Source organism: Mixophyes fleayi, chromosome 5, assembly GCF_038048845.1.
Source record: "Mixophyes fleayi isolate aMixFle1 chromosome 5, aMixFle1.hap1, whole genome shotgun sequence".
Classification (NCBI taxonomy): domain Eukaryota; kingdom Metazoa; phylum Chordata; class Amphibia; order Anura; family Limnodynastidae; genus Mixophyes; species Mixophyes fleayi.
The window spans coordinates 35,879,508-35,904,984 of record NC_134406.1 but is presented as its reverse complement, the minus strand read 5'-3'; the positions used below and the strand labels follow the sequence as shown (position 1 = coordinate 35,904,984).

The following is a 25,477-nucleotide window of genomic DNA, read 5'->3' as shown; positions in this document are numbered from 1 at the left end:
ATAATTTGGGCAATCACTACATTGAAGGATAGCTACAATAGTTGGTAACAATACTTTATTACCACAACTAATTTAATATTGAATCTGTGAAGCAGGATAAATGATACGGACCGCTGTGCACTAACAAAGAGGCTCCTAGATCTTAAAAAGTGTAGACAAAGTTTACTGTTGTGGTGACAGTATATATACTGTTCTTGCGGTTTCAGCCTAGCTCTGGGATCCGTACATCTAGAAAGGTAAGAGGACCACAGAAATAAAACCAACAGCATCCTTTTAACAGAGGAAAGGAAGAATTGGGGACCAGCTCTGTATGCATTGATTGACTTTATGAACTACCTTGAAATTTCTTTATCAATGAACGACATACTAAACAGACTGTGGAACTCAGATCATCATCAGAAGTACAGCTGCTGTAACGGCCTGAAACCGAGCGCACTAACATCAATACTTGGACGTCTCAAATTAGACCATCTTAATTTGAGAATTTTTGCCATTTATAATTTGATATTTTTACATATTCTGTGCCTTATATATATGGTTGATCTAAATGAAAGTATTGATTTTAAATATTTTAAAATGTAATATATTTATAATGTAACCCTGTATATATCTATCTTGATTTTACATAGATTGTGTCCAGTTGTTCTAGGGTCAGGGTCCAGTTACTGCAATAGCATCTCTTCTTCAAAACAGAGGACTATATTTATTGATTCAAATCCCATATTAGTGGTGTCCGCATATAATGATCAACAGGGATAATCAGGTCTTATTATAATCAACTTTTAAAATCATGGAAAACCTTTCTAATTGTGTTACAGTGACAATCCACAGAACCCACGTTAATACTCCATGATAAGCGGCTATTGAACGGTTCTTACCTGTTGTGCTCACCAAGTACTTCCATTTCACCACATACGCATCGCCCTCGTGGAACTGACCGATGCTCTGTTTCGGCAGCCTACTGTAGTCAAATTCCAAAATATGCCAGACATCAACCGATACAGTCGTTATCTCATATTGCCTCCCATCGTCTCCTTCAATGAGCCCATAGCCACGGTATACATTAAACCCATCCAAGACTGTTCCTACAGCCGCCTGGGAGATGGGGACCATCAGCATGACATCATACGCCTTAACGTCTTCCTGCTTTTCCGCCTGTCACACAAAACGGATACTTAAGCTGATTAGATTCCAGAGAGGAGACTGCAGGTACTTCCACTAATTTGATATTTCAGTACTACACAAAGCACTCTGTTTCAATTTAATATGTCTAGTCTGTGTCATTTAGACTATACACCATGATTCAGGAGATACAATTACAGTTTTTCCACTGGCTGGAAGTCCACTAGATTTAAGGTAATTTATTTTAACCCGATTGCTGAAATAATAATATTTAAGCAAATTAAATTTGTTGAGAAAAAGTGCAATTCTATCAGTTTAAACCACGATGAGAATTCAGTCATTTGATTTAACAGATACAAAATTGACAGTTTAAAGAAACATAAAAAGTGGCATGTTCAGGGATAACAGAAAATATATATACACGAGTGTGGTGGTCTCAAAATATAATGTAAGTCTCTGGGGAAGTGCAGATACATAGTAATAATACACCCAGCACCTGCAGGTCACCGAGATAAAAAGGTGCTAAACATATTATATAGATCTAGCGCTTTTGCCTTTTGCTTTGGGAGTTCCTCACACAAAGTCTTCTCAGCGAGTTTCTTCATTTCTGTCCAGTCCATGAACTTTTCTTTGAACAGTATGGTTTCATTGTGTTCCGTCAGCCGACCAAATATTGCCCAGTCTGGGCGCCCATGTCCCTTCCTGGAGACAGATATGACGGTCGTTAGATTGATGTGTGTCACTGGATTAAACAATCCTATATAAGCTATGGCATTATTTATAGACGGCTTAATTGTATATTTATAATTGCTTACATGAAAGGGTCCCCAATTGTACACACAGTTTAGAACCAATGATCATTACAATGCAGCCTAAACCATTTAATAGAAACCAACAGCAATACTTAAGGCCACGCGTTTCATTGGTTCCTAATGAATGGACAGCCTGTCCTTGAAAATTGTTCAGTCCACATAATGGCTACTTCCACCATTCATAGACATTTAATATTTACAATACATAGACCGTAAGGTTGAAAAGAAAAAACAAAAACAAAATATGAGTTTGAAATCGATGGATCAATTGCGCTGCTTTATAGAAGAAAAAAAAAAAGTTGCCAATTCAGCCTAGCAGGAGAGGGTCAGTGGGTCAGTCACTCCCATAATGTCCTCTACTAATAACAGTGACCAATACGTTCTAAGAAACCAACCGAAATCAATCTTTAATTCTTTCAGTGACTGTGCATCACGCATCTCATGTGGTAAGGGATCAGCAGCTTAACCACCCTTACAGTAAAGAACCCTTTCAAAGGTGGTGATGTGATCAGTCTTTCTTCCCTTCAATGACCCTTGGTACACAAAGCTCATTAGCGAAATCTTGGTATTGACCCAATTTGTATAAATATATTTTCATGGTAATCTGTAAGATGCCTTCTTCCACATAGTAAACAATACTAGATTTTCTTCTTTACAACTTAACCCTTCCTATCTTTCCATCACATGCATCCATTACCAGGAGCTACCATGTTGAAAACAGACCTCCAAGCAAGAAAACAATCAACACACCAACATTGCATAAACAACAAGACATAGAAAACAACGCATGTGAATAGCAAGTTTACGCTCAGAATCTGCATATAGATTCCCTACCTTGGTATAAGAGAATTGCATTCTCCAGGATCTAGAGGATTAATATCGCAGTTCTCATAATCAAAGACCCCGTTCCAGAGGTGTTTTGCTAGCTGGAACGCCACCTTTCGCTGAGTCAGCGTCACCTCCTTCCCGTGCCACACATATACCTCACTGCCAAAATCAAACACCAGCACCTGCAAGAATCGGTTTTACAAAATAATTAACACTGACATTTTGTACACTTAACTATTGTGCATAAAATGTAAGCACAATGTTTTTAAAGGACCACTAACACAAACACTTCATTTTACATTAAATAATCATTTAAGCAGGAAAAAATAAAAACAGAATAACGTTCATTTAGCAAGGATACCTTATTCCATCTTGTGCTTTACTGGCCACACATGCAGGGATGGAGGCTGGTGTGGACCAATATTCACTATGTCTGAAGAAAATCTGAGGCAAATTGAATAATAGGCGGATGATTAAGATCAGCCGACGTGGGCAGCCATTAGCAGATCACACCAATTCCTCCCCATGTGATCCAGTTGTTTGGCCCCAGCAAGGAACTGCAATCTCTGTCCAACTTGGAGGCTTTGGGGTATATTTACCAAAATGCGGGTTTGAAAATTTAAAGATGTTGCCTATAGCAACCAATCAGATTCTAGCGGTCATTTTGTAGAATGTACTAAATAAATTATAACTAGAATCTGAAGTTTTCCAATCCTTTGCGTGTTCAAAGGGGACAGGGATCATTTAGATTGGTGCTCACTATTTTACACACCAAAACTGAAGCTATGAACCATGGATGTTAAATACAGTGTTATCCTGACATTCACACAGTTCATTGTTACAAAGAAAGTATGCAAAACTGTCACTCATACCCTGTCTACTTAATTAGATCCCCAACCTAACATGACAACCTGAGGTGTTAAAGACTGCATGGAATGTGTATTAGTAACACAATTTGTTAATAAACATTCCAGTTATTTCATGTTGATTATTTTATTCAGTAATAATCCATCCCTCCTTGCTTTACCAAAGCGGATGGCAAAACAACAGGGTGGTGGGTGAGGAAAATAGAACATGTTCCGGTATCCGCTTTAGTAAGGTGATTGTGCAGAGGCACCAGTAGAGTGTGCACAGAGATGAAGGACCTCTACACCAGTATCGTTCACTGGTGAACAGTGCAGAGAAAATGAATAGCACAGGTCTTTAAAGACATTCTTCAGGTAGAAATTACCCAATAACCCTTTATTTTTATTTTCCTATACATACGCAATAACTAAAACAATAGTGAACACTAACCTCTTTAGACTGTAGAAGGGAACACTTGGGGACTTTACCCCAAAATTCATCAACAGGGACCAGCTTATCATCCACCAAGTGGTAGATACAGTTTGTCTCAATGATTGCGTTCTCATAGCGTTCGTCTTCCTCCGGGGTTCCGGCATCTGCAGGTAAAAAAGTGGTCACCATGACGATACTGCCATTGCTATTTTTTTTTTACTTCGAGGATTTTTAGTCCCTTCTCCCTAAGTCTTATACAACATTCACCTTGATACTCTGTCTGACCGCTTAGAAGTTTCCAGAAGTCTCGAGCAGCGTGTGTATGGGTATTTATCCCCTCCTCAATAGTCTGCACATACGATGCTCTGCAGCCTATCTCCCTCTTTGTCTGAATGATGGTGGCCAGCTCTGAAGCCTAGGAAAGAAGAAAAGGACATTTTAGCCACAAAGGTTAGGAAAACAAAAATCATCGGTAAACAGACAGAATTACCTCTAATCATTTTATAAACATCTATGTCATCACATGGACTGTACAGTCCCTAGGGTTTGTATTAGAACCCTCACGGCTGTTTTGGTGTAGATTGTCTGGGAGAAAATTGAATTTTACAATTCACTTGAATACAAGTTAAAGGTTCTTTCAGCAAGAAGTGTGGGAACTTCCTCCACTGAATGTGCATGAAGCTAATCAAACAGACACTACAGCAAAACTACTTTACCGTCTTTTCTGTATTAAATCTACAACAAATTTAATTTGCTGCAACAGGATAGAAGAGGGAAGGAGAGCTCGTTAGCAGTTTTCTGAACAGGTTTACTGGATGAAACCAAATTACACTGCAAGCCCCTTTCCCATATAGCTGTAGAGACAGAAAAGCATTTGCTAATTAAAAACTAATAGCATGCAACTACTGTATGCATCCTTCCTTAAGGACTTCCTGGTCCTAGAACACATGCTTTAAAGTGATTGCGTGCTGTGTGCAGGGACACATAAATCAGTCTCTTCGGTGCCTTATATGGTAGTTAAGATGACAATGCATCCCTAGTTATCTATACCAGTGCCAGGACAATTCACAATCACTCAGCCACAGCAGGAGAGTGAGGAGATGTCAACATCTGAGGACACTAACCTTTGCCTTCTCAATGACGTTTGCAAACTCTCCAACCCAAAGGAAACAGAAGTGTGGGGAGATCAACAGGAAACAGTCACCGCTGTTTAGGGAGGAAGCTCGAGGCTCAACCAACCGCGATTGTACATGTCTGCGTCCTGAACAAAACCGTGTAGTTATTTATAGAATCATGTGCTTCATTTGTCTCTAATACATAGCAGAGAATACTTTATACAAATGATTTATAGCAGAGTAAGTAGTACATGGCAGTCTATAAAACATTCACTAAAAGAAGCCAGTGGTAGAGCGATCCTGAGTTTTGTTGCAAGCAATTTAATTCTCTGTTCTTTTCGTACAGCCAAATAAAAGATAATAGTTTCTTGTTGTGGAGGGCGCAGGTTTTTTTTTTTTTATTGAGTTTAATTTGTTTTAGCATGAAAGGATCTATTGTTAATCGTGAATTTATTTCATCATGGATGAATATCTGAGAACTTAATATGAAGATTGCACCTTTCTAAAAGTTACACTTTTCAGGGAGGAAATAAAGGGTTCTGGGAAAGAGAAAGCAAACAATGACATTGTACTGGTGAGCTTTGTAAGCAGGTTAAAAAAAAGAGAAACCAGATCGGGATATAATAATAGGCAATAAATCTGTGCAAGTCTGAATGACCCAGTCTTTCTTTGCATACCTTTAATCTGTATTAACATAAGCTTCTTATATGGCACTGCACTATTGTTGGAGTGTTGTTCTGTAAGGTTGACACTGCGCAGACTGACGCTGCTAAAGTTTTCTTTACTCGCCAGTCCAGCCAGGGCCACTTCAGAGAAATTAGAATTTTTTGACACTAAAACAGAAATGAAGAAAGTTAAAAGGGTCTTTTTGTGGATTCTAACGAAACGTTATATTTTAATAGTTAATTTCCTATATAGAATGTTTCTAGCACGAACATCAAATATGACTACCTTTATTAGCTTAGCTTCCAAACAGCACACCTCGCCAGCTACTGTCACTTGCTCCATAAACTTAAGCTGTCTACACACAAGCAGACTGACCGGAACACTGTTCAATTTAACCACACATGTCCAGCCATTCAACCAGATCACTTCTGGCATCGCGGGCTGGTCTTTATTAGGCATTGTGCTAGGTTTTTTTTTTATCTCACATGTTGCGATACAGGGACAAGTGTCAGATATCTGCAGGGATATTGCAGCACGTGGCCAGTATTACAGGGGAAAAACTTTAAAAATGCGTCTCTCTCTATTCTTTTATATTGTATTATGTAAGTGAAAGTTGTCAAACTGTAGTGGTGTATATTCTACATATGTAAGTAGAGTGGTCACTATGAAATAAAATACATGACAATACAACAGAGAGAAGGACCACGTAGCTCTCCCCCGGTTGTAGATTTCTGGCCGCCTCCATGGCATCGTCGTAACACAGCGATGCCTCAGAGCTCCAGTTTCCTCACACGGTCCAAAAACAAACTGGTGGGATAACTGGCTTCTGACATGGACCCTAGTAAGCGTGAATGTGTGTGTTAGGGAATATAAACAAAGCTCCAAAGGGGCAGATGTGAAGGACTACATTCTCTGTACAGCGCTCCATAATATGATTGGCGCCATATAAGTAAATACCAATAGTTGATGTAAAATAATAAATGCAACACTATAAAACAACGTTGAAGGTGTCTCCAAGGTCAGGAAGGTTTGCGTTACACAAACCTCCTCCTGATTAATAGAAGCACAGTGACCATTCCCGTTACTGAGATGGTGTCTTCTGATCATTCTGCTTTGATGTATGCGAGTGGGATAGCACAGCATGACAGCACCACATGATCAGGCAGGCGCTGTGCTTACCAAAACAGGCGCCTCCATAACAAAGACAGATTGTTATCTCAAGGCCAATGCCTGGAGAACATAATGTTCTGTAAGCTGCGTCTCAAAAATGTTGGTAACCCCAGAGGTGGGGCCGTCCGTCCGCTTTTAGCCATGAACCAGCACTGTCTAACCACCACAGTGAGAGAGGCACATTCATGGTGAGGTTTATACATACTTTTCTCCACCTTCATCCTTTTGGACTCCATGAACGCCACGTTCAATCTGGTCTCCGTGTACTCCTGCAAAATGTCATCACGAGCGGCAAGCATTCTCAGCGGGTTCCCGGAAGCCTGGACCTTGCGCACTGGTCTCACTGCACGCTTGTGTTCGGCAACAGCGGAGGTTAACCTGGGTTTACATCATGAGGGAAAGCACAAAAATACAATCACTTGAGTTTCTGCTCAGCCCTCCACAGGCGTCCAATTTGCTAATGGTGGCTGGGAGCTAATTGTTCTACACTTCGGTTAGTCATTGACTACCAAATTATCAGATGACCTATAAACACTGCTCTTATTACATGAGCTGACCTGTGGTTATAAACCTTATAGTATCACTCCTAGGCCATAATACAATTACAATAGATCAGCTGCAGTGTCACATGGTTTCTGGCTTGTGTTGAACAAGGGGAGTATAATCCATTTAAGGTAAGGCATGAATTATAAGCCGCAATGGAGCAGACCAGCTGAATGCCTTGATTACATTGTGTGCCTGTAAACAAATGAAAAGAATGCCATAGCCCTTTCTGCAGAGCACTATTAACAGACACTGATCTTCTAGAGAGTCAAAACAAGCAATAAAACATGGATGACATTTAATATCCATTAATGCAATTCCCGCTGGCTTATGGTAAAGACTGAGCACATCTCAGGAAAGCACAGCAACAGTTTTCATATTGAGAAATATGTTCACAAGATAATCCCGACAACCCTTTCACAGGACTGTGCAGTTCTACCAGAGGGTGAGAGTATGAGAGGTTTAAAGAAACAAATAAGTAAAGTGGAGCCTGCACTCGATCATACATGACAGATTTATTTGTTCTATGTATGTAATATTAAGTGGGGGTTAGCACTATTTTATATTAAAGATCTCTAGCTCATGATTATCACTTAGCACAAGGCTACACTGAAAGGAAATACAAAACATGACACTCATTGTGTGGTACCATATAAGAAATGTTAAATGAGAAAGGCATTTTTTTATTTTCCTACACTTAGAACCTTCCCACCCCCATGAAAATATTTTACTTTTCATACTTCTTTATTTCAGTAGGTTCATATTTATAAGCCCTTCTCTACCGGTCAGTAAACGGAATGCTGCATCTTTCTGACTTCCAAGTGGAATGTTCATGAAACGTTTACTGGTATCAAGCAGTGGAGGACCTAGATCTAGATTCTTAGGGGGATGGGGATAGTATTTGGTGCCCAGCCCCCTTTTTCTCTGTCAGTTGCATACTCTATGCTTGTCCCTGTCGGCAGAGACCGGGCAGAGGATGTTGGATCCGCCACTGGTATCAAGGCCAAACTGTGGAATAGTTTTGCACCAGGCTGTGTGACATGCAATTGAAAAAAAGGGTTTCTATTTAGAACTATGGGAGGGATGGAGATATATGGGTGTTTTAGTCTTCCAAACCACAAGTGTAAATATGCAATTTATGGCTAAGCAGCTGAAATGGAGGAACAATATGGCGGCCTCACTGTTCTGAGCATGGTCATGTTTCTGAAACTAAGGCTTCTCTGGCTTTGTCAGAAATGGTTTCATTCATTTCATTTCCTGGCTCTGCTGCCATATTGTTAGAGGGGAAAACCAGATACATCACAACCTCACCATGGACAAGCTTAGGTTAAGGTGAAAAAAATATATACTTTTACCTCGATTGCAAATGATTTACTCAACGCTTTGCTGACATCAGGATGCCGGGCTGAGTTTCCTTCCCCCTCTCCCCCCCTCCCTTCCATTCTGCTTCTGTTTTCTTCTTTTCACTTTCAATTCATTTGATATATCTCTTCGTAACAATGTACTTATCAGTTTACTTTTATTAACAAAATGTTTGACTCCTAGTCTAACCTGTATGCTGTTGAAACTGTAAAACTTTCAATACAATATATTTGAAAAAAAAATAAAAAATAAATAAATAAATAATATATATATATATATATATATATACACACTTTTATTATGGGCCCTACTGCATTTCCCTTCAATCAGTAGAAATAAAAAAAAAAACAAAAAAAAATATGAATAAAACTACAAAGAGAAAGAAAGATACTCCAGTGGGTAAATTTATCAAGCTGTGGGTTTGAAAACTTGGAGATGTTGCCTATAGCAACCTGATTCTAGTTATCATTTTGTAGAATGTACTACATAACTAGAATCTACTGGTTGCCATAGGCAACATCTCCACTTTTTCAAACCCACAGTTAGATAAATTTACCCCCAGGTGTACAAAAGATTATATGGTAGTGTGCAGACAATTTTGTGATACTGGTACAACTGCATTTAAGGAGTGCCTGCACTTGTAAAGTCAGATCTTAATTTTCAGAAAATATTTCTTAGAGGCAACACTGCTAAATTTACACCTCTCAATACATAAGGTGCCCAGGTCACAATGCTACTCACTAGCTTTGCACCCTATTTACACTAAAGTCACTTTATAATATAAGACTGATATATGGACCACCCTAAGTTCTCCATAGTAACCTTCGTATTGTGCAGTCTTTGTAATGGCTGGAAATGAGTGCAGTAAAGGCTTGCTTGGGGCTGTATGTATATCTGCCGGTGGTAGCCACAGGGGTGGAATGAGGGATGATGCTAAATACAGTGACCCATCTTTACATAAAAGTGCTGCAATACGATACGCGGGGGTCAGAGCAGCATGGGAAGAGGACTGAGAAAACAAGACTGCAGAGCCGCTATGGGTAATATTACACTAGTAAGACTATTAATGTAAACAATCTATATGGTGCTACTCATCAGTGCTCGGAGTGATAAATGGCCGAAACACTAGAACATCCTGGATTACTCATAAAATAATGTACTGTCCATAGTAATTTACTTCCATATGGTATAAAGATAAAAAAAATACAAAATCAGTAAAGAGTCTTCCAAAAATAATATGCAGAGTTGAAAAGACGACATCGGGGAATAATACGAATGTATAGAATGCAAGCTCAAATGACTCATTTTTACTTTATTTGTAATAGACATAAATCTTGGATATATATATTTTATTATATATTTAGATACTACATAAACTACACTTGGTTTAAATCATTTTTGCATGACATTCGTGCACTTCGAGGAATTAAACTTGCCAATAAGATTTGTAATTTTGTTCACTCCTGCTCAAATTAAATTAGCAAATTAGGGGTCTCAATGCAGTATCTGGCTGCAACTTTTGGATATGGATCCGATATTTGTATTAAAGTCAAAGTCATAATAATCATTATTAATCAAAAACTCCACACAACTTAACAATAAGTAGGTTTACTCACTTTGGTTCTTCGGAGCTAAACAAAATATCAAAATCTTCATCGAAGTCAAATGGCGCAGAGCTGGCCGAGAACTCCAGCGGACGGTAGAAGCGAGAAAACGTCTCATCGTCATCGAGCTTCATAACTTCTTTCACCGACTTACTGGTGACTGCCAGAGTTGTGTCCTGCAGTCCTCCCACTGGCCGAAAAAGAACAAATAATTGCATCTAAATTAGAAGTTTCCTTGATTGATTCTTGGGAAAATAAATGAAAACTTCAAAACAAGGCTGTTTTAGTGTCAGACCAAATTCTATTTCTGGTTTTGAACGCCCGGCATACCCACATCAGCAATAATGAAAATACACTGAATTTAACAAAAAAAAAAAAAAAAGGGAAACAGTATATGTTTTATATAATTAGACAAAGTACACTAAAAAATACTGTAAACAAAAAAAAGTGGATTTCTAGTAAGTTATTAGAATGCGTTACCTAGTTTATTTTTTAGCACACTCATCTACTTTTGTGTTAACTTCCTTATTCTGAGTCTCTGGCCACGCCGATATATGAACCACCACCTAGCCAATGATCTATGGAGCTTTATGGTTCTGTACACTCCCTGTTTCACAGTGATGAATGATTCACCAAAACAAGAACTCTAGCCAAAGGGACGGGGGCATGTTATACTGAACAGACTTCGATAAGAAGAAAAACTATCAGTTAAATACTGTTCACCATAAGCCCTAAGCTTTAATATGCAAGAATGGACACTAAATATTAAATATTAGGTGTAGAACACCGACCTTTATTGTGCAGTCTTCCCAAGAACGATTCTAATTTATCCAATTTTCTATCAGATTCCAAAGGCATATCCGGCTTGGCTTCAATTTCTAGTGAGAGGAAAAACAATAAAAAAAATAAATAAAAAAAAAATCATGTCCTTTTTGTTGTACCTCAAAATGTGGGTTTGATTGGCTCATTTACTATGTTTCAGTCATGTAAAAGAAACACCCCATCCTGATGTGAATACTGACAGCAGGTACATTTCCATTTGTAACTCCATCTATGGAGGACTTGCTGTAATTGGACCAAGTATACAGAATAGAAGCCATAAAAAAATAATAATAAATAATTTGTCTTTATAGACAGATATAGCAGCATTACACACATACTGAGAAATAGAGTGATAAAATCACACAATAAAAATTATGAACTCAAGGGGGCGCTAGGCCACCCTGAGACTGCTGCATTATGTAAAGTATTGAGGGTCCGATTCTGTAAGGAATGTAAATGCAGATAAGTGCCGTATAATGCGTAAAACTGCTCTGGGCATGCTCAGAAATGGACTATATGCCGGTGAACACGAGTGCAAGCAATTAATCTTCAAAATGCAAAGGACACTCACGACTGCCTACAATTTCATGGTCAGAACGGGGAAGGGAAGGAACGTATGCACATAGGTAATGTACAGTAAGAGCGAGCCAAGCGCACGCACATTTGTCCAATTCAAGCTCTGGGCATCTCTCAGGTATGTTATTTATAGCTGCATGACCTGCACCAGTTACAGGGCAGGTGTAAGTGCTGACGGATAGTGATGACGGTCACGTATGCATGCCAGAACTTAAAATGCATTTTTACAGTTGCTCTTAATTGCAGATATATGTACAGTAGGGCATTAACATCCTGATAAATGTATTTCATATTAACAGGTGTTAATGTATTTAATTTTTCTTCTGTGCTTTCTGGTGGGACTTTATATTGTACATATGCATTGTGTATAACCTGTAGTGTGCTGTGTCTGACTGCATACAGCAAGTGGCATACACAGAACGTACCCAGATTCAACTGGAAACGTTTCTTCAGATCCGCTTGTACATGAATACCGCCGTATTTTAGGGCAATTTCCATCCAATTGAAAAAAAATTAAAATGGTCATCCTTGAATCAGACCCTGTATGTTTGAAACCAAGATCTCCTCTGACACCTTGTACTGGAATACTGCACGCAAATCAGTACCCATTAGCTGAATATAGAAAGGCCAAAGCCTTAAGAATATTCAAATCAGTTACATGCACCCATTTACTAAAGCTTGTGATTCACACAGCATGTTACAGAGCTAGAAACACAGATAGTTCTGTTTCACTCTCAGAGCTCATCAATGTAGGATAACTTAAATGGCTTGGAATCAGTAGAGCTTCAAGTGATACTTTGCACAGTGGGTAACATTGCTGCCTCTTAGTGATATCTGTGTGAAGTTTATATGTTCTCTGCGCGTTTGTGAGGGTTTCTCTCAGGTTTTCTGGTTCCTCCCATGGCACAAAACCGTACTGGTAGGTCAACTGGCTTTTAACAAACATCTACCCATGATGTGATAGGGAATTTAGACTGTAAGCGCCAATGGGCCATGAAGAGAGATGAAGGATTCAATATTCTCTGGAGAGGGCTGCGGAATATGGTGGCATTATACAAATAGCCAAAAATAAAGTCACTTGTTGCTAGTGAATTGGTTGGGTGATCTCTCACTGCTTCTGCAGTTTGTAGGCAATGAGTTCTGTAAGAATGGGACACTGAGATACATAATAAATACATGTCTGGCTTAGTAGGTTACGTACCTTCAGAAGGCTTGGAGACGATATTTGTAGATTTCAGTTTCAGAGCCAATGGTGAGGCTACAGGCGTTATAGCTGTAGGCGAGGCCAAGCCTACATGAGAGGAAATACAGTTGTTTGACACAGATTGAATTACACATATATACAATGCTGACGACAATTATTCTGCATGACCATCTATTTAACAGATGGTCTCAGGAGAGACATGTGCTTATGCCAAAACTTATGTACTTTACAGATAACTCTTCAATGACCTCTCCTGTAAGTTTAACATTTTTTTAGCCAGGTAAATAAACCCACAGAATACTGCAGACTACATCTGTCCCAGCATTGTCTGTTCTGTTGGTAAGGCGGCAGGGGAGGTAATGGGGGGGGGGGGGGGTTTCAGGGCAGAGAGACATTCATTGGTACTCAGCTGGTTGTCTGTTGCTACACTAGGTTTGAGGGAAATGCAGTACCAGTAGGAGAGTTACATTACTTCCCTCTAAGCCCTTCCAGTTCTAATGCAAGAATCCCTTACTTAAAACCCAATAGAAAGCAAAATACACCAACTTAAGCTGACCACACATGTTGCAATCCTGCTTCTCGGCCGGAGAGCAAACTAACAGGATCATTGTCCACATTTGGCCACACGTGGGTCATTCAGCGTTTGGGCAAAATGGACAGTCCACTTCCGAGATCACTGAAGCCAGATAGTGTGGTTGGAAGATAACCAAGCATACAAGACAATGGCAGTCGTCTTCCATCTACCAACATACCAGGAGTTATAGTAGTTGTGTGACCACATGTCCAGAGAAGAGAAGTCAATTGCTCAATAACACAGAATGTGATCAACGTCAGACCCCATAGCAGGTGGATGGGAATGACTATGTGCTGCCACCTAATGGTTTCATCATTATTTAAAATGTCACGCTACTGAGTGTGTGAAACCCAACTGCATTTCCACTATTATTAATTTTTATATAGGGTGCCACAAAGTGTCCGTAGCGCCATACAAGGACAAACAATAGCACAGTACAAGGTGAAACAGCACAGTACAATTAACAGTAAGAACTAGAACTCTGGAAGCTGAAAGCACATCTAGAGAGAAATGGGTGAGGGTCAGTACAGGCTGGTAACTTGAGCCCAAAAGGGGTGGGCGCGGATGACAGGTTAAGAGCCACTGAGAGGAACAGAGAAGCGAGAGGAGTCGGAGGGCAGAAGGTCCAAGAGGAGGTGGGCTGAGTAGCTGGAGAGCAAAGTTAAAAGTGGTGGAAACAGGAGGAGAGAAAGCCCTGCTCACAGGAGCGTACAATCTAAAGGTACATAAAGTAATTTCACACTGCATGGTGTTTAAGACACAAACCTTTTTTAACCATGCGCCCGGCCACAGTAAACTGAGTAGAGTCATTGAAAGCTCCAATCCCCTTAGACTTCCAGGCCTCTTCTCTAACTGTAATCTGTTGTTTCCTCTCCTCAATGCTCATCTGTAGTCCGCTGCCGTCAGTCACTCTCTGCTTTGAAGGAGGGAAAGAGAGAAAGGAAAAAAAAAAAAGTCACAGACTATTAGGGCAAATCTTCATGCTGTTATAATACATATATTGTAAAAATATGTACCCCCCACACCACAAATATTTTGATGGATTGCCTTAGAAAGATTTTGAGATAATTCTTTCAATGTGCGGGAGTTCTGAAAACAAATCCAAACAAAATTGTTTAGATTGCATATAATTCAGATTCTAATGATACAATAATTTTAACTCATCCAAATCACTACAAATTGAAAGGCAATTAATATAATCTATAATCAAAAAATAGTGGTTTGTAAGACTTCAAGATGTTTGAATAGCTTAATCAATTATTTCACACACAAAAAAAACAAACAAACAAACACAAAATGAAGACCCATTAGACACAAAAATAAAGATGTGAGCCTCATACTCCACAGTCCCACATTTTAGTTTTTAGGGAACATATTCCAGCCAATTATTATGGTTTGGGGACATGTCAAACTCTGGCTGTGATTAAGCAGCTTTATATGATGTGAATGTTCAATTTCTGCAATACGCGGTGTGGGCCATAACATTTTAGAATAATTTTTGTCCCAATGGTTTAATTAATCATTTTGCAGCAAAGAGCGAGAAAGTAAATGTTTTGCAGCAAGCGGATTGTGCTTCCTCCTTCAACAGTGCATACACACATATACATACACACACACACATATACATACACACACACACACACACACACATACACACACACACACATACACATATATACATACACACACACATACACATATATACATACACACACACATACACATATATACATACACACATATACACACACACACACATATACATACACACACACATATACATACACACACACACACATATACATACACACACACACACATATACATACACACACACACACATATACATACACACACACACATATACATACACACACACACACATATACATACACACACACACACATATACATACACACACACACATATACATACACACACACACATATACATACACACACACACATATACATACACACACACACATATACATACACACACACATATACATACATACACACACACACACACTACACACACATACACACTACACACACATACACACTACACACTACACACTACACACTACACACACTTTAATGTCAACAAAACTTTTATCCAGCCAGCTGTTACTTGGCCAAAGTGAAAATGGAGGAAAGTTTGGTCGGGCTTAACCAAGTAGCAGCTTTTAACAAATATACAACTAAAATATTATTGTTTATAAAATACGTATTGTTTTTAAATGAGAAACATCTCATGAAAGTTTCTTTACACAAGAATCAGTAGTAATGGTTACAAATATATGCAGAGGTTCCAGGAACGTATAACAAACATTAATTGAGACAAGGCTGATGTTGGCAACCACTTTCCATTTAGACTCTTCTGATGTCAAACACACGACAGTCAAGAGTCCTTCAGACCATAAAGTGGACAGTGATAGAAGACAGGGAGCACTACAGCGTATTCCTACACAATATACTGTGTATTAGGAATGCGGTTTATTTTGCTACCCTCCTAGCCAAATCTGAAGAAGAATAAAACTGCCAGAAGAGTCACAACAGCCCTCTGCTATACATCACACACAGTCTGCTTCTTCTCTCCCCTAGAAGGGTTACCCTAATGCTATGGAATCTTCACACACAACTGTGATTGTTACACAATGGTTTTCGTAGTGAACCAACATATGCAAGGTTTAGTGGCAATCAATGGGATTAGCAATGAGGACGACTTGAGCACATTTATATAAATGTAAATTATTTAATCAATGGACACAGAGACGCATACTGATGGGAATGAGTAAACATCCTCTAATTACTGGTAACTTAATAAAGCAGAGCAGCACACAGCTGCAGATTTAGTCCATATCCTAGCAAAATAAGCTGTATTCTTAATACACAGTATAGTTCCATAGCACTATATAGCAATACATAGATATGTTCTAGGGCCAAACTGCTTGTCAATGCTTAGGTTCTGAAGGAAACCCATCCAGAACATACAATCTCCATGCAAACAGTTCCCCCAACACCCCAAACGAGGCCTTCAAGGCATGAACCACAGTGCTGCCACACTACCCATTATTACCACTGTCTATTGCGCTAAGGAAGACTAGTTTATTAGTAGTTACTAATAAACTAGTCTTGCAAAGTTAACTTTGCTTTTAATCCAGGCAGTTCTAACATACACTGCCAGAAACCTCATCAGTAGACCACTGCACACACCTATGCTGTCAGTGATGTCTCTCTCTGGAGGACATTAAAGGGCTCCCTCTGACAGAATGAGACGGTAATCATAACAGGAAGAGCGCATCCCTGACTTCTCTCTTCACAAAGGAAGTTCAATTAGAACAAAAATGAAAATCATGACCTCAACATTCTTACAGCATACAAAGGGGAAGAGGAGGGAGGACTTGTCACTGTAAGTTTAATGTCTGAAACCATTCAATTGATTTACAAATCTTCTTTTGTCTGTGTGTGCTCTAGTTTTACAGTACACCAGCCAACACCCAACTGAGGCAGCCATCTTGAAGGCTGAACCAATGTCCCTCAGTATAACCCACCAATCCATCATTAGGAAACAGACACAGCCCTGAGGCACTTCATACAAAGACATGAAAATATGTGCCCTAGCAATGTCACTGCTTCCTATATAATTCCTGGGCTGTATGTCTGCGAGTACTGGTTCAGCTAATAAATGGCTGCATCCAATAATGAATTCAGTACGGGAGAGCTCTTCAAAGTGTGATTTCTGCAGTACTACACCATATATATCTGAACCTCGTTCCACAAGATCAATGATGAAGAAGAATGTTTACGATTTAATTATGGTAAAAATAAACTGCATTCTTTATACACAGTGTAGTTCCATAGCACTGTACAACGATTTGTATAAAATATGCTCTAGTTGCAGTTTATAATCTAAATTCCCTACAATCAGCACACACACACACACACACACACACACACACACTAAGGCCAATTTATTTATCAATGCTTAGGATCTGACACCCAGGCAAATATTGCAGGGGAACTGTCTGCATGTTCTAAGATTTGATTATGATAAAAAAAAAAATTGCGTCCATAGTCAAATTGTTCTGAAATATATTTTGTTATCTTGTGTTTTGCAGGAGGCCACCTCAAATATTATTTTCTGGTCCCTAAACACTTTCACACTCATTTCCACAATCTCCCTCAACTGGTCGGGTTTTAACAATTTTTATATGCAAGAACATCTGGAACAACTGCCTAAGGACTAAGATTAATTCACCACAGAACACAGAGTTCACCCAGAATTCATCATGTCAATAAGCCGGTATAGAATCTCGTGCAAATATTACTGTGACCAAATATGTTTACTTAATTACATCACAATCATATTCACAATGTGGTGTATTCTTCAGAATGGATAAGTCACATTTGTAAAGAAAATGATAAACAAGTTTAAAAATCACAGAATTTCTTTACTCTTCGCACACTGAACATGACATGAGTAACTGCACGCCCCAATTCATGTGTATAGGCGCCCACCACTGTTACACAGCTCCATAGCCTGAATTACTGCAGCCAACTTCCTGTAAGCCAGCTCTCAGCAACACTTCTCTGGAAGCTAGAAGCTAAAGCTAATAATTGTTAGCAGGCAGACTTGTCACCATGGAAAGACAAATAAAATGTAGACATTTGAAATGGACCTACTGTATGCAAAATAGTGGGTTCCTATTATCCATATATGAATATCTGTACATATGTATATTTAACTAATGGTTCACCTCTCCGGAAAAAAAATTCTCCAAACATTGTATAGCCTAAAATGCCGTTCAATAGCGATGGGCAGCAGGCGGCCCTCCTAGTCTTTTACCTGCGGCCCACAGCTCCTTCTTGCATTACTGTCAAATGTGTTTGTTACAGCTTGTAACACTTGTTTAAAATGTCTGTTGATAGGTTATTACAGATAGATGTCTATTTGATTAAATGCATTGTTTTATCCGATTACCGAGGTTAAGGGTAAAGCGTGGCCTTTTTGAAGGGTAGAGAGGTCTGCCCATGCTGCCCCTGAAGTGGATCGGATTAGCTACCACTGTCCTATAGTTTGTGACTGCATAAAGCAAGCATCAGCACTATGTCTTGTAACAGACTTAATAAACTTATTTATAAGAACAGTGCGTCACCCTTTCAACTCATTAAATAACTCCACTGTCCTAAAATATATATACATAATTTTTTTTTATTTTCTCTATCTCTATCGCCATGTTCTCCCCAACTAGCAGAAACATGGGGGCCAGACATCCAGGATCCTCACCAATCAGAAGATATCAACAAGACTTTAGAAGATTTGGTTTTACTGAAGCTACTGAATCACACCACTTGTTGTGTACATAGCATCTGATCACTAAAGCCACATAGGCAGTTGCTACCAACAACAGTTTTAAGAGCCATGAAATCCTAAACGGTCCTGCTAACAGCAGCAGTAGAACAAACCATTGGCAAAGAGCAGGGATATTGGGGGGGGGGGGGGGGGGTATCTCCTGAATGACAGTGTTCCATTCCCAGTCATCAGACCTACACAATTCTGCTAGATGACGGGAAGGTTTATTATAGAATACCAGTATACCAATATTACTGCTTATATCCCAAGTCACATTCAGCTATTCTGTTTTCTAAAAGGAACGCACTGGCATCTACTGGCATTGTGGGTACTGCTGCATAAGAAGCTACAAAATCAGCATTAAGATTGTTGTGATAAACACTTGCTCTGGCATCAGGATTACTGACGACACGGTTTAAATTCACATTTCAGAACACAGCAGATTGACCAGTGATTTCTACTGCCACATGTATGAACAACAGAGGCACACATAGTGGTGTACAACACCAATGAACACAAATTTATACATACACAGGCTGAGGTCGACCATGAAGGTTATCAATGGATCCAGTGCTGGGTGCAAAGCCACAGGGGCAGGCTTAATACAGCAATTTTATTTTCTCCTTTTATTTTAATTACCGCCCCCAAATGTCTTTTATATATTATTGCCTTAAGAATATAAAATATACATGCTACATAAAATGAATTAAATTTAACTGAAGAGGGAAACCATCAATATCCCATTATGTACCCATCACATCTAAACACTGAACTCTTCTAGCACAAATCCCTTTATAAGAACGCAATGGAGGTAAAGAATAATGCATCAACGCCATCCTGATGTTCCTGGGCAAAGGCTGTAAGTAGATGGAGCGCAGCCCATACCAGTGAAGTCTAGACACATGGCATGTGACCTTTATCGCTCTCATCTAGCTTAGTATGGGAGATGGAAGGAGAGCTAATCTGGGATGTTCAGAATCTACTCCAAATGACAAGACAGAACTATCTGTGCCAAGCACACTTTAAAAACACTATTCTATGCAATGAACTAAGGACAAAGGTATTCATAGTTCCTTCAGAAAGTTAGAATAGGGCCTAGAGTATATTAACAATATACAGGTAAGTTGAATAATTTAAGAAAGCAGTATATGAACAGAAGGCTGTTTGCTTCATCAGTAAATGATGTTACATTGCTCTTAATCAGACTCAGGTAAGCTCCTGCCCTCTAGTTATTCTTGAACAACCACCGAGAGCCGCCACGGGTTGCCCAAAGATGCTCTACAATGTCACTAGTACACTTCAAACATATTCCAGAAGAACATATAGAGTATGCAAGTTCTCAACAACTTAATAGCCACCCACGCTCCTATGCTAACCATGTCTCCTTCAGCACCACGGGCCCCTCGCTCCTGAGCACCGGCAGTCATCAATGTTTCCTGGTCTGTCCCATTCCCTCCTATGCAACTTGTACGACCTGTTCTTTGTGCCATTGGTAGTTCTTCCCTACCACTTAATTTCGGTCTCATTCTACCTTCCTATGCAACTCGCTTGTAGTCTGCACAGCTTGCAATCTGTTTGTAGTTCTTTCTACACCCCATTGCACAGTGTTGTGGAGGTTCATAAAGGATAATAATAATGTAAAGTTTTCCAATTACGCTATGTTGATCTAAATTCACCTTCCATCTCCAAGGATGAGGTTCAGCAAACGTCACCGGACTTGAGACTCTCATGCTATCATTACTGACCTTGAAAGTAAAGAAACAAAATACAGAAACATAAGAAAGCAGAAAGAGAAGTGAGGTGTAGGAAAGGGAGAACATGCCAACAAGCCACCCACTTGCACCAGCCAGAGCAGTAGGTATGTCACATACACAAAGACAAGAAAAGCATCTCTGTTCCCATGAGGACACTTAGTGGGGAGGGTTACAGGTGAAAAAAAGATGGGAGTTACAAGCAATCAGAGAGGGGAGAAGCAACAAGTATGGTTCTCATAAGCTTAAAGGTGTCTAAAGGACAGATTAAACGGTTAGTACCAAGTCAAGCGGGTCCAGGACATGAGCTAGCTTAGCCTACTGATAAATCATGTCTGCAGTATAACATTGCAACCTTCAGATATTGTGAAGATCATTAAAAGTCAATACAAAGCCAATATAGATGTGCCACCATGCAAGGCAGGATCATCATCATTTTTCTTATAGAACGGAACATTTATGGGGCATTGAACATTGAGATATACCTAAACAAATAGCCTGCTGCATTCTCAGGTGAACAGCTAATGTCGTACACAAGACACCACAAAAATAAAGACACGCGCACAGATTCAGTTTACAAGCTGGTATTATTGCCATTCAGAATAATACATTTTGGGTAAGAATTAACTTCAAAAGGACCTTAAGACATACGTGTACTTTGAACAGACTATAACAAGACTTTAGGTATAAGTGAAAGATTTTGGTGAGAATTTATTTTTAAATAGGAATTACAGGTTTGAGGGGGAAAACGGATGTACACACCCTGTATCAGAAAATCCTATGACCATATTTTAAGACCCAAACTGCAAACTGGTCTCTAGCCCCCTTCCCCAACTGTTTAGTTTCAGCTCTAGAACACACAGGTGCTGCACTAGAAGCTGTGCTGGTATTATATGCAGGATCACACGGTTTCCTCACCTGATGTATGGGAATAAAATACTGGCATTTATAGGCAGCAGGTATAGCAGGAGAGTAAATAGAAGCATAGACAGGTTCCTATGGACAGAAGCAGAAGCAAAGCAAGATAATTAGGAGAAAGGATTTGTCAGATCATATACAAATTCTGCAGTATAGCCAGCTAGCAGTAGAGGGCAGTATTTAGCACAGGCATGGCTTAAAACATTGGACTACAAAGAGTAGTCAATTGATCCCAAGTACTCTCAAAGGCCATGCCCATGCAGTGTGTGACTATAATTAGGTGTATACAATCATCTGATAATTTACCAAGTCCAGCCCTGTAAGAAACCCCCACCATTTAAAAAGGTATCCCGAAAAAGTAGCCTAGTGCTAATGATTCAATGAAGCATTGTATAAAATGTCACAGGAACACTTAGCAAAACACTGGTGCCACCTCTTCAAAAGCCTCAAAAAGCATATGTCAGCACACAGCCAATATTGCAAACACTATTTCCATCAATTATGGCATAGTCCAGCTTACCCACAGCTGATTACAGTGGACATAATCATCTTTATTATCTCCTTCTTCCTACAGGTCGAAACAAACAGGGTGATGAGGCATGAGGTTGACGTTCCAGGCAATAAAGCCAGCACAGTTTTTGTGATCACATGGTTACATTTATAAAGACAGAGCCAAGTGCGTCAATGGCTCTTCATAAATCAGGGGTTAAAAGCAGTGTTAATTATACGTATTTCAAAAGGAGCTATTGCTTAATAGCAAATACCACTGCTACAGCTCAGACATGTGGGACATATTACCAGTCATTTACAATCCTGGTAGTCTCGAAAAAAAAAAAAATTTCAATGACAACACATATTTACTGTGTGCTGGCTATCAACTATCAGAAGAAGATGCCCAAGAAAAGATCTGATATGGCAATTGTCCACATACTACATCTAATAAATTCAGAACACCAAAAAGAAAAACAAAAAATCATTATACACACACAATATATTTTCTTCCATCTTCATATGTACTCAAAGCAGCAAATGCTCAACTACTAAATAGTGTAAATTGTCGCTAGTTTTAATCTTTTTTGTAAACAGGACCCATATTTTCAGAAAAATTGAACGAATTTAAGTTATAGTGCGCTTTTCTTTTTTTTTATCAACATTTATTTATGTAGAGTAAACACATCCCAGTGGTTTAAAATTGGAAACAAAACAGTAAAAGAGAAGAAAACAAAAAAACAAAAAACACCATTGGGTATTAAATAAAGTGGCAAGAAGGCCTTGCTCACAAGCTTATAACCTACAAGAAAACATGGGTTTGATTCTAATGGTCACAGACCACATATAGGTCCAACCAATGGGCAGTAGAGAAACGTACTTTGTGGGGCTGTGTGATCCAGTCACACAGCAATGTTGGTTTGGAGGTCAGTAGGCTAGTGGAGCATAAAAAGAATAAATAAAAAGGTTGAGTCACCCGATTAGATGGGTGGTAATCAGAATAGTTTAGGGAGCTATGGTGGATATTTAATAACCTTGACTAAAGTGGTGAATTTTCAGGGAATACTTGAAATTTTAGGGGAAAGCCAAGTTATACGAGGGATGGAATTCCAGAGTGGGTAAAGCCTAAAAAAATAACCGGCAATGGGAGCAGGAAATGAGTGTGGAGGAGAGGTGCAGAGGGATCGAGTAGTGACATAACCTGACACAAGGGAAGAGATGTATGTTAGTGGAGTTTTATTAAAGGCCTCATAGGTTAGTAGAAGAAAAGTATATGGAGGATTTGATAAAAAAAAATCCAGGCAAAAATGTAGGCAGAGCTGCAGTAGAATATCAATTTATGGAGGAAAATTAGTCTAGCTACCTCATTCAAAATAGATTGTAGAGGTGAAAGCCCGGTTATGGGTAGACCAGGAAGAAGGGCATTGATGCAGATCTTTAAATAATTAAAAGTTTTTGCAGTGACTTGAGTAATATGCATACTCTGGAGGTGTTTCTTAGATGTATATAAACAGGATTTGGAGAGATAGAGATTATATATACACTTTCAGGAGCTCTTGTTCCTGAAGCCGTGCACGGAGATCAGATTAATACACATATATTTAAAAAAGTGTTTTTATTTGTAGGACAGATGGCAACATTGATCCAACCAATGAGGAAATAGAGCATGAACAGAAACCATGTGACTCAAATTATTGTGAAGTCAATCGTGTATTTGACCAAGGAAAAAAATAATAAAAAAATAAGCATTTCAAACAATGTTATTTTCAACAAAGCCAAACAATAGGCAACTATAACCAAAGTTGTATTGTTTTACACACTAAAATTGTTAAAACAGTCTCTTGCTGGCAAAAAATAATGGAGGACACACAATACTTTACAAATATTAGCGTTTGCACCATGTATTATCGTGGCCCTAAACAAGCCTTCAAATTAAAAATTATAAATGATATGACAAAGGTTGAGAACCCTTTGGGAGTAAGGTACTAGTAAATTACCTATCCCAGGGCCTTCTTCTGCCACCAAAACATACGTCAAGGGCAGACCATGTGCCCAGGAAAATGAATGCTGGGCGGCAAATTAAGGAAGCCCTGTTTCCTTTTCCAAAGAAAATACTCAGCGAGTGTCTAAACAGTGTGGCCCTCCGTCCACTTGAAGAAATACCGCCACGCCCTCCCCCCCCCAACCAAAAAACGCGACTATTTGAAGCAGGTTGCAGAAACCCCCTAAACTAGCACTGCCATCATGCTCCAGTTATAAGGCCCCAAAGTGGCCTTATAACGGGACGTGGCGACAGCAGCAATGGCAGTCAGAGGAGGGACCCCCATAGTTCAAGCAAAATGGAGCAATGGAGGTGGTAGTTACTTTTATAAATGACACCCAGAAGATGGAATTATCCTTTAAGACCCCAACCAAAGAAACAGCAATTTCTTAATCACACACATTCATGACCACCAATGCCTGCTTTTTAAACCTAAAAAGAAGGCATGGGTGGTCATCACTGTAACCCTGCCTCTAGAGGTTCCTCAAAGTCATTGTTCCTTGTCAGCACAGCTTGCAATTAATCTACACCGTGCATAAGACTAATGTTAGCAACTCTTCAGGTAATTTTTTTAGAAGAAAAATAGAAAACTGTCCCCCAAAAAAATCTGAAACATATTTTCCTTCATGAGTTTATTCCTATTAAAAACTGTGCCAATGTATATTTAACAGTAACCTCATCCAAGCTGATGGAAGCCAAACATGAACTAAGCGAACACTTCTGCAAATGTCTTCAAACAAGGCACATCTGGAGAGGTGATTTTTTTTTCCCCCCTTTAACCCAAGAAAACCACACAAATAAAATCATTCTGCAAAATTTATTGAAAGCACAAACAATGAATATACCTGAATTAACCATCTACAGTCACGGCCAAAAGTTTTGAGAATGACACAAGTATTCGTTTGCGGCTTCAGTGTTTTAAAACCTTTTTGTCAGATGTTGCTATGGCATACTGAAGTAGAATTACAAGCATTTCATAAGTGTCAAAGGCTTTTATTGACAATTACATTAAGTTTATGCAAAGAGTCAATATTTGCAGTGTTGACCCTTCTTTTTGAAGACCTCTGCAATTCGCCCTGGCATGCTGTCAATCAACTTCTGGGCCACATACTGACTGATGGCCGCCCATTATTGCCTAATCAATGCTTGGAGTTTGCCAGAAATTGTAGGTTTTTGTTTGTTCACCCGCCTCTTGAGGATTGACCACAAGTTCTCAATGGGATTAAGGTCTGGGGAGTGCAAGG

The 25,477-nt window shown here is 39.2% G+C and overlaps 1 protein-coding gene across 4 annotated transcripts in view; it reads right to left on the bottom strand.

The window, feature by feature from the left end:
• The window catches only part of SVIL (supervillin), a 158,243-nt gene that overhangs the window by 12,481 nt on the left and 120,285 nt on the right, over positions 1-25,477 (bottom strand). For 3 of the 4 annotated variants that reach the window (XM_075212021.1, XM_075212023.1, XM_075212022.1), the window contains exons 18-32: positions 22,224-22,271; positions 21,704-21,781; positions 20,711-20,779; positions 14,442-14,592; positions 13,100-13,189; positions 11,292-11,378; positions 10,513-10,690; positions 7,197-7,369; positions 5,833-5,988; positions 5,165-5,301; positions 4,308-4,455; positions 4,059-4,204; positions 2,769-2,944; positions 1,677-1,824; positions 879-1,155 (exon numbers count right to left, since the gene is read on the bottom strand). In XM_075212021.1, coding sequence (XP_075068122.1) covers positions 879-1,155; positions 1,677-1,824; positions 2,769-2,944; positions 4,059-4,204; positions 4,308-4,455; positions 5,165-5,301; positions 5,833-5,988; positions 7,197-7,369; positions 10,513-10,690; positions 11,292-11,378; positions 13,100-13,189; positions 14,442-14,592; positions 20,711-20,779; positions 21,704-21,781; positions 22,224-22,271 — 2,062 coding nt within the window. The remainder of the gene's footprint in view (positions 1-878; positions 1,156-1,676; positions 1,825-2,768; positions 2,945-4,058; positions 4,205-4,307; positions 4,456-5,164; positions 5,302-5,832; positions 5,989-7,196; positions 7,370-10,512; positions 10,691-11,291; positions 11,379-13,099; positions 13,190-14,441; positions 14,593-20,710; positions 20,780-21,703; positions 21,782-22,223; positions 22,272-25,477) is intronic. The other variant, XM_075212019.1, reaches the window with a different exon arrangement.